Source organism: Lytechinus pictus, chromosome 8, assembly GCF_037042905.1.
Source record: "Lytechinus pictus isolate F3 Inbred chromosome 8, Lp3.0, whole genome shotgun sequence".
Taxonomy (NCBI): domain Eukaryota; kingdom Metazoa; phylum Echinodermata; class Echinoidea; order Temnopleuroida; family Toxopneustidae; genus Lytechinus; species Lytechinus pictus.
In genome coordinates, this window is record NC_087252.1 from 4,166,654 (window position 1) to 4,177,199 (window position 10,546).

Sequence of the window (10,546 nt, forward strand, 5' to 3'; positions counted from 1 at the left end):
GTCTTTTCACTCTGAAACATACTGTTGTAGTGTGCAGGGACAACACCGCATCACAATATTTTTTCAATAAATTTTCGCTTGCAGCCGATCATCGATGAAACCTTTGAAGCGTACCTCATCTCCTTCCGGATCCTCAACTCATCTGATATGGCCCCAGACGTTGCCCTGACGGCCCGGGAGGCGTCCTCCTATCTCATCATTGGTCTCCCTAGCGGCACACCACATGGAGTACGCATGGCTTATCAGAACGCCGGAGGGCTGAGCCCGTTCACACGGGAGATTATTGTTACTACACTATCAGGTGAGATAGTCTGGAGGAATTTGAAAGATCTATTTACGTTAAGACAATTAGGGACAATCCCACAAGGGCAAAGGGTGATTTTCCCTTTAGTTTAGCTAACTTCTCATACATGTATTTTAAAGGACTTAAGAGCTAGAGAGAGAGAGAGAGAAGAAAAAAAAAAGAAAAGAGAGAAACTAAAAAACACCTCATCATTTTCAAGAATATTCTGACTTGTACATCCTACATTTAGAAATCTTGTTAAAATGCTTCCCAGGGAGTGGAGAAAGTGCATACATTGTGTGCGGGCATACCTGAATCCGATGACCAATTACAATGTTAAGCGCTGAGAAACAAAGTATTTAGCTCAATGTAAAAGTTACTATTATTATTATCATTACATTTTCATCACTTTGATTTTATCTTATATATCTACTTGGTCATTTTAGCAGATGAAACTACCGCAGACCGACTCCAAGGCGGGGGTATAAACGGTGGTATCATAGCAGCTATTGTGTGTGGTATCTTAGCTGTTCTTCTTATCCTAGCTTTACTTTCATTTGGAATGTTATACTGGAAGAGAAAGAATGATGATTGGTCGGGACAAAGTCACTTCAATGTGGATTCACTCTGGATCAACAGACGGTCAGTATATATAATGATATATTGAATGTGTAGGTGCCATTAAATGTGTACTGTACATCATGTTCAGTTGGGTAGTATTACTATCCCACTGTGAGTTGATAGATATAGTACAATGTATTAACAAAAGGGTAATATTTTGTATATTTCACCTCTTCGAATATCTCTGTTGTTTTGCTTTCATGATTAGAAGGCATAATTTATTTATATGATTATAAAAAAAGAGATAGTTTTTGCATTTTTTTGGCAATTAGATAATTGTATTGACACTTCACAACCTCTGGGATTGAATTGGAAGAGGGAATTATAAATCAAGACTTATCTCATCTGAAATGGACTTCTAAGATTTTGTTTTTTTGGGGGGTGGGGGAGGGGGTGCAACATCAGTGTTATGAAAACAAGACTTGTAGAAATGAAATGTCTAGAAGATTTCTTGTCTAGGCTTATTATTTCCAGCATATATGACTTTTGCATGAAAATTGTTCTATCGTGTGTAAAAGAAAAAATAACAATCCACATTTCTTTTTTACTGTTATGTGCCCATTAAATGTATCATAATGGGGGTGTTTGTTATAGCTGTACATACACTGTTTGTCAGTTTATGCCTGACTTTGCCAACCACTAGAATAAGTAGGACCAAAATTGGAGCCCAAACTTTTCCTGGGCCCCATCTTACAAAGAGTTTGCGATTGATCCAATCAGTCACAACTATGGAAAGCCAGCAACCTCAACATCTATCATGCATGTTTGTTCAAAATATTTTCTAACTATGATATGTATATATTCATGCATTCAATGTTTTCTTGAAATTTTGCTGTGCTTCTCTTTGTTTACAAAGGAAAAAAATTATGACACTGATGGATTTTCATAGAGTTACGATCGATTGGATCAATCGTAAATCTTTGTAAGACGGGGCCCTGGAGCTATAGCAAATTATGACTTATATATGAAATATTATAACAACGGTTGTGGCAAGATAGACTTGAAATGTTCTCCAATAGGCTTGTATATAACCTTAATAGATGATGTGATTATAATGCCTTAGAAACGGCTTTTGGCTTGTTGTATTTTAATTGTTTGTAAAGTCTAGCATAACTCTGTAAACAGGTTTTATGAAATACTCCCTGGTTACACTCAATCTCTTTCTCACAGATAACACCTTCTACTGTGTGGATGATTCTGTTCTATATTCTGGTATACTGGGCACTTCTGTAATCTATATTATATTAATCTCTGCTGGAGCAACAAAACTACCTTGACAAAAAAAGTTGCATGTTCAGGTTAGAGAGAGGGAAACCAAATCTGCCTTAAAACAGCTTGCGGTGTCCAAACTTTTTAATCAGTTGCAAATTTCTGTCACAGTTTTACAATTGTTAGATAAGTTTTAGCTGTAGCAAATCAGTTTACACTCCTTGTAGCAAAAATACATGTATATCAGCAATCAATTGCAAATGAACAATTAATTGCAAGACATAGATATATGATTGATATTGCCCCTCCCCCCAAAAAATAAAAATAAATAAATAAAAAAGAAAAAAAAGCAATTGATAGCTAGTTTCTTGTGACCCCTGATTAGTGGCTTGGGTTAGGACATCCTGATTACACTTCAACTAATACATGTCCCTCAAAATTAAATTTGGAGATGTTTTGTTGCTCCAGTGAGAATATCTTCATAACTGACCTCTTTTTGTTTATTATGTTGTGTGAATTCCATTTCTTTAGATTCTTTGTCATTTTAAAATACCTCTTTCTACTTTTATTTCCATCCTTTGTTTGATTTGCTTGTTGCATGAATCCCTTCTTATTCTTATGGCTTTCACCTCTTCAAACTTAAAATGCATGCATACAAAATACACTCCTATTTATTAATACTCGTATCTAAAAAAATGTGTTAATAATGCCATTCTGTATTTCCTGCTTTCATTTGGACCTATTATTTTCATTTTTATTTTTTTCTTGCTGCCATTTCAAAATTGTACTCTCATCCGTTTAACTTTCTCATGAATTACTTCAACAAAAAATAAAAAATAAATAAACCTACTTATATCATTGTGCTTTATAACATTTCCAATGTTCTTGTACTATATTATGCCTTTCAACCTTTCTTCACCTTGTTAAAATCCTTTACACTTCTATTACTTCTTTCTGCATATTCCCATATTTATCTGTTTATCATTGCTTACATGCCCATTATACTGTCGTCAAATCCCATTTTTGAAATACCATGCTGCAAATGTTTTCATGTGAATGAATGGTTATTTTCTTATATAATACCTTCCCTGGTATGCCTGTTTATATTGACCTTTGAATCATATGACCCCTTGCCCACTTTATAAATGACCCTTGAATTGTATGACCCTTGTCCCAATTTATAATGACCCTTGAAACTTATGCTCCCTTGCTCTATTCAAAAATGACCCTTGAACTATGACGTCTTGGTCTATTGATGATTGAACGTTGAACTGTATGGCCCCTCCTCCATTTTTAAATGGCATTTGCACCATCCGACCCCTTGCCACATTCATTGATGACATTTGATCCATGTGACCCTCATCCTCTTGCCCCACATGACCTTTTAAATCGTACAATCTCTTACCCCGTTCATGGATGAACTTTGACCCTTGCGACCTTTGCCCTCCTGCATGACATGACCCTTGAACTAATATCAGATTTTCCTACGGTGATTCCATTTCCGTTGCCACCACTGTGGACGACAGCGGCGGCTCACAGAAAGGTGTCTACGACCTCTCCATGGTCAACGAGAACTTTTCGCCGGACGAAACTGGGATGTCGTCCGACTCTGCGTACGATCTGGGTGGGGCTGGAGGAGGGAGGAGAGGAGATTCTCTAGAGGTGTCACCAAGGTCAGAAGCATCAGAAGGAGACGAGAAGGGGAAGAAGAAGAAAAGGAGATGGAAGGGCTTCCCTGATGTCATCTATAAAAAGTAAATTCTGATTATCATGTCCTAACTTTTTTTTTGTTGCTTTTTGTAATTTGTGTTTAGGTGTGAGGATTATTGATGAAAAGATGCTTGTGGGATTCTTGCAGGAAATACTTGGTTCTGAGCTTTGATAAAGCTTAGAGCCTGAGGCCCATATTCTGAAGTCGGGTTTAACTTAAACTCGGGTTTATAGTTGTGGTTTAAGTATGGGAAGCCAATTGTTACATAAATCACTAACGGTAGAGATATCATATTTCAGCTCATTTGGCTCTCAAATCATTCATAATTGTCTAAGAAGTATATGTAGATTATTGTCTTCACCATAGATGAATCAGGAAAGAGCACAGTAAACATAAGAAACGTACAACTTAAAATAAAGATTTGATACTTTTGGCTTCCCATACTTAAACCACAAATTTAAACCTGAGTTTAAGTTAAACCTGACTTCAGAATACGGGCCTGAGAGTATGAAAGAGAGGGGGAGATAAAAGTAGTAGGGGAGTATCAGAGAAAAGGAGAGAGAATGGGATTGAAGGAAGAAAAGAGAAATTACCAGCTGCACTAACAACTCAGCCATTACAACACCACTCTGTAACAATCCGTTGAATGAATACATTTATTAATTCGGCATTCATGAATAATTCATGACAAATGTTTCTTCTCTTCTTTGTCTATTAGCCCTGATAATCCTGGTGTAGTGTTGGTCAGTCAAGCAGTGATAGGAGATGTGTCCCCACCTCCGGTACAAGTCAATAAAGAAGAAGTCCTTTCAGAAGGTAACATACTCTACATGTATATGAAGTTTCTTCTTTTGTGTTTTTTTTTATGGGAGCCATGTCTGTTTTTCTTATATTTCAGTGAATGAGCGTTATCTTTGTATTTCACTCCTTCTCTATACAGAACATGTACAGTACATGATGTTCTATCTCCTTCCTCCACTTTCTACTCCTTGCTCCTGTTTCTCTTCTTCTCTTCTTCTTCCCCTTCACCCTCTTCTCCTTCCCCCTCTTTTCCTTCCTCCTCTTCTGACTCTTCCTCCCTTTCTTCTCTTTCCTCTCCATCTACTTCACCTTCTCCTTATTCACTTTCTCTATATTTATCTCATTTTCTCTGTCTTCTTCTTTCCTTTGAATTTTCTGATGCCTTCTGAATTTAATGAATATTAACCAGGTAAAAGGAGACTAAGTTGTAACTGGAATACACAAATTTTCCAGAACTATATTTTAAGCTATCATTATAAATATTTATTATCAATTATTATTGTGATTATTATTTTATGTCAAAGTGGCAAGAGGTTTGCCAAACGATATGTCCAAGTCCATAGCATTGATTTGCAATTATTTTATTGCACATCAATAGTCAGTTTTCTAGATTCTACACCAAGTAAATAATGGAAGCTCGAGAACACAAAAGTTGCTGTTTATTGACTATAAAAAAGATGATTTAATAAATTAAATTTAATATATGAACAAAGTTTAAATTTACCTGTCAGATTGATAATGAAAATAAAATCACTGTGTTTAATATATCATATGATATCCAGAGATGTTGCTAATCAGTGGAGAATTTTTGGACGTTGAACCTGAAGGTCCAGGGTTCAAATCCCACTGCAATACTCAAGTCTTCCTGCAAGGCTTTTATCTATGTTTGCCACTTTTCACTTTGGTGAAGAAAATGTGTAACTGGTAGGAAAAATTTACTTAAGGAAATCCCTTGAATGCTGCAGCATCCAGTAATAATATGCAGTGCTAAGAACATTCATGTATGAAAGTGTTGTTATATTATTATTGTTATTGTCATATGAAATGTTAACATATTAAAAAAAATATCATTTATATATTCAGATGAGGCAGAGCAAAGCGAGCCAAGACCGTTAAGTTTGGCAGAGGACTCCCTTCCACTCAGTTTCGACTCTACATTCGATAGGTCAGTCGGAGTTGAGGAAAACATTTATGTTGAGGTTGGAGAAGCCGCTGCTGAGAGTCCTCCTCTCAACACAAATCCCCATGGCAACGAAGGAGACTCCAGAGGCCTGTCGCCCGAGTTCCCGGTCTTCCCGAACGCTGACGACAGCGTCAAGCTCTCTGACGATCTCCACGTTGACCGCAAGCTGATGAGAAAGATGGAGAGGAAAGCGGAGAGAGAACAGGAGAAGAAGGCGAGGAAGAAGGAGAGAGAGGAAGAGAGGAGGAAACAGAAGGAGACGGAGAGAGAAGAGAAGGAGAGGGATAAGATGTTTGGTGGAGGACGGAGGATGTCCGGTGGGATCGGGAAGATTTTCAAGAAAAAGAAATCAGATGAAATACCCTACCCCGAGACAAACTTTGGTATAACTACGGAGAGACAGGTCGAAAATGCTGGAATGTTTTAGAATGACACTGAACTTTGAATACTTCATCATGCACCTAACATGTGTAGTCCAGTCTGGTTTGACTGATTATTAAGTATTAGAGACACCGCCAACGTATTATCATGGGATAATTCTTGTAGTATTGCGTGTGTACGAGTATTCATTTTAAACTTTTTACAAGTTACATTAAATATCATCTCAAATGTTCATTGCATTATATGCATATCTGTGATACTTATATCCTTTTATTATTATTGCATTCCTTTGTATTTGTAGTTTGGTGAATATATTGTGTGATTGTTTGTTGCCGTCCATGTAAATGTTGAAAGCCTTTTTTGAGATTGAAATTACAATGCAGATTTATCTTGCCTATTGATGGATGTCTCTTTTTCATGTACCTTGATCATGTCAAAAAACTTATGTGCCCTGTCTGTTAAATTGTTTTTTTCTCTCTCTTATTTAAAGTGCTTATGCCCACATTAGGTGGTTGCCAATAGTATAATACTAGTAATCTGTGAGCTTGTCTGCCTGTCAATCTTATTTCGTTTTCGCAAAAACTAAAAATCCATTTAGCAGATCAATTTCGAACTTGGCCCAAGTATAAAAATATGAGCGATTAGATTTTATGTATATTTATTGTTGGATGAATGTGTGACACAAACAGTGTACACTTGTGAAGCGTTAATTCCATAAAAATATTATAATAATCAGAAAAATGTCAAAATTTAAGATGCTTTTGAAATGGCACTAATACACCAGTTGGGAACTGAACCCCGGGTCACTGAATTATAAGACCAATACTCTACCAACTGAGCTATCACACCTTCTTGTGTGTTTCATGAGGCTATAAAATTTGCATTTCCCCCATTTTTATCTGGCGATATTTTGCGACCTTGAACCTTGAAGAAGTTCTCTCCCAAAAAGCGTACACGCTGTCCTGGAGAGATGATGACCTACATAGATGATGCTTTGATTAGGGTTGTGTTTTATAAACTTTTCACTGACAGTGTACATGTAATCTCTAAAGTGTGAAATGTGTAAAGGGATGGTATCAATTCTAGATTAGGTACTATTGAATTGTCACTATTTAAAACGAGGAAAGGGAAGAAGAGAAGAAAACCTTGATGTTATGAATCACCTTGAATTTCTACCTGCAATGTATCTCAATATCTTATTCTTTCATTTCTGCCTTTTTTACACTGAGTATAAATCGTCGCCTTCCCGCACAAAGGCCGTTAGAGTGCACTGCGCGTCGCCTTCCCGCACAAAGGCCGTTAGTGCGCACTGCACGTCACCTTCCCATGGAAGGGCTGTTATCGTGCAGTGAACAGTGCGCGCTAACGGCGTCGTGCGGGAAGGCGACACGCACTCTCGCTAATGGCCCTTTCGCGGGAAGGCGACGCCGGTGCGCACTAACAGCCCTTGTGCAGGAAGGCGACGAAATGTTGTATGTCCACAAAATTAAAAGCCCAGTGTTAAGTAAGATCAAGCTTAATCGTTTTTCAGCCAGTCAAAATACTCAGTAATGTATTAGTTTTCTTGAGGGCTGAATGGAATACCAGCCCTGTGGTATATCTGTTTATCATCATTACATTGTACATACTTTTATAATGTATGTTTGTTGTGATTTGTTTTATCTTTTGGCTGTGTTAATCACTGTGGTTAGGTTTGTCTAGTACTCAGCTGAATTGTTTCATTGTTTTATAGTGTCGCATAAAGTTGTCTTGTTTTTATTATTCATGCATGGAGTTTGAATGTGTATACTAGTGTATATTTATCATATATTGGCTGATACATGTAAACCACCTTGATCATCTTATATATGTAGTGTATTAAAGCAAATGTGTGTGTGTATTTTGTATTCTCTAAAGTCTATGCAAGAAGGAATTGTTATTTGCTATTCATTATTTTGTGTCTGTGACATCATGATCTTAAAGATATCCTATGAGCTGTATATGACTGGCTAGAACCTCTTCAAAACGTGAAAGCACTGCAACATTTGTGTACAAACACAGTTCGAGGCAAAAGATAACAATTACATGTACTTGTATTTTGTCACCTAAGTTAAAAACGTAATGTTTATCAATAAAATTGTTCATTAATCTAGCACAAAAACGTCCTTTCCAAAGTTGCTTGGACAATCGTTTGTCATCACTTTGTATTAATTTTGATGTAAATGAGAGGGGAGGGGGGATGACTTTTTCCAGAAAACCTTAGACAAAAAAAGTGCTTCTGAAGATGGTAATGACCCTATTTTGCTTGTCGGAAAAAATTATAGACTTGAAAGCGGCTTAAATTTTTTCCATATATATGGGAGTGGACTGACGTTTATGAACTCTACTATAAGATGTCATTGAAACTTTTGCTTCATGAGGTTTTAGCTCTTCACAAAACATTAAATTAGTATTTGCTTTTTTTTATGTAGCACCCATAATCTGTGCTTTGTATTTGCTACACTATTGAGTACTTACATCAGGGTTCCCACAGAAATTTGAAAACAGAATTCCATGACTTTTCCATGACTAAATTGCTGCTTTCCATGACTTCCCGTGACCTCCCGGGAGTTAAATAGAATTTGGGATGTCACAAAACTGGGAAAAATGGAAATCATGAACACCAATTATAATAGCAGAGTATATGAGAATTGCGAGACACGACAAACTGGAAAGCTGCCATAGCCAAGAGGTAAATGCAATTCCATGACTTTTCCATGACCACAAGTTTTTCAAGGATTTTCCAAGACTGTGGGAACCCTGTTACAGGTTACAATATAAATTCCAAGAAACATGTAAAAAAAAATGTTTGATCCGTAAGTTAAAGGGGGGGGGGGGGGACTCTCCCTGTTTTTTTTTTTTTGGGGGGGGAGGGGTGGTACCTCGACTTGTTTTCATCAACAGTAATTGTAAACAATCGATTCTGTGGATTGAACTTTATGTACTTTGTCGTTCTAAGATGTCAATTCATTTTCCTAATATTTAAGTTTTATTTTCCAGTGTGTCCTTTTAATCTACTGCTGCATATAAATGTGAATGATTATATGTATTCATTGTTACAAGTGAATGAAATGAATTTAGATACTATGCAAATAGTAATAAACATATTTTGTAATGTATAAGAATTTTAACGACTTGATGCTCTTTCTGTTTGTCTCTCAAAGTCTTAGGGTGGTACATTTGTAAAGCATTGATTAAGTTAACCAATCATCTTAGACCACGCTTTAAAAATATTGTTATTGATGTTCAGTTTCCAATTTATTTTCCAAATATGAATGATATAAATCCTCTCGTTTAAAAAATGGCAATATCATTGTAGAATGAGTTTTTAAAGTGATCATTTAACTTTGTTCTGATTTAAAAAATTCTCCTTTTTGTTCCTGAAAATGGGCTAAACATTAGGCTTATAGTGTAAAAATACCATCCCAAAAGTTTCAAAGTATTATATTTACAGGATCAATTTTAAAACCTTGGAGATGTAAACCAAAGTTTGAAAATAATTGGGAGTTGGTTTCAATGACTAGTGTATAGGCCTATACAGGGAATCTAGCTGTACACCACAACACATTATTTCTAGATGCATGAACACAGCCTGACCTACATACAGTGTGTACAAGGTATACACTGAATGTACAGTGCAGCTATATAGCGTGTGTATAGGAGATACACACAACAGAAGGCAGTCAAAATAGCCAACGGACTTTTTGAATTGGAGAAAACTGGTCATAAGCTGAACCCGTCTACTAGACGGTTCTCAAAATCAGGCTAATAAATTGCTACTTGTATCTAAATCAGAGTTTTTCATCCTATATTGTGGTCTGTTTCAGGGTTTTTGAGGACAAATACAGGCACTCATACGCACGTTTCAACTCAGTTTGAGAATTTTTTTAATCAGCTGCTCACAAAGTTAAACGATCCCTTTAAATGATTTCATTTGGGATCTTACCTTTTTTTTCTTGAATACAGAGTAAGGAGGATTAAGCTAGCATTTCATGGACTAAAATTCTTGTTTAGTCAGGACCATTATATCCAAGTTTAATGATCAGAATACCACCCTAAGATTTCAAACATTTGATAATGAAACTTACCGTGATGATGGCAAATGGGGAAAATTCACTGTGCTGTATTGAATTGAGGTTTCATGATGTTTGCCCTGGCAACAATTATGCTGCTATAAATCATAATGATCATAGTGAAGAACTTGTATAGAGGATAATGATCATGCCTGAAGAAGATCTATATTAGTTGAGAATCATAATTATCATGATGGAGAAGAAATTAGATGAGAATCATAATTATCATGATGGAGAATATATGAGATGAGAATCATAATTATCAT

The 10,546-nt window shown here is 36.3% G+C and overlaps 1 protein-coding gene across 5 annotated transcripts in view; it reads left to right on the top strand.

The window, feature by feature from the left end:
- Nucleotides 1–9,332, top strand: part of LOC129266439 (hemicentin-1-like) — a 32,709-nt gene extending 23,377 nt beyond the window's left edge. For 2 of the 5 annotated variants that reach the window (XR_010294370.1, XR_010294371.1), the window contains exons 20-25: nucleotides 85–301; nucleotides 730–925; nucleotides 3,640–3,867; nucleotides 4,543–4,640; nucleotides 5,709–7,445; nucleotides 7,573–9,332. Coding sequence is in view for 3 of the 5 variants with exons in the window: in XM_064103391.1 (XP_063959461.1) it covers nucleotides 85–301; nucleotides 730–925; nucleotides 3,640–3,867; nucleotides 4,543–4,640; nucleotides 5,709–6,235 (1,266 nt within the window). In the remaining 2 variants the exon portion in view is untranslated. Of the gene's footprint in view, nucleotides 1–84; nucleotides 302–729; nucleotides 926–3,639; nucleotides 3,868–4,542; nucleotides 4,641–5,708 lie in introns of all 5 variants that reach the window. The other 3 variants (XM_064103391.1, XM_064103393.1, XM_064103394.1) reach the window with 2 other exon arrangements.
- Nucleotides 9,333–10,546: the final 1,214 nt, after the last annotated feature.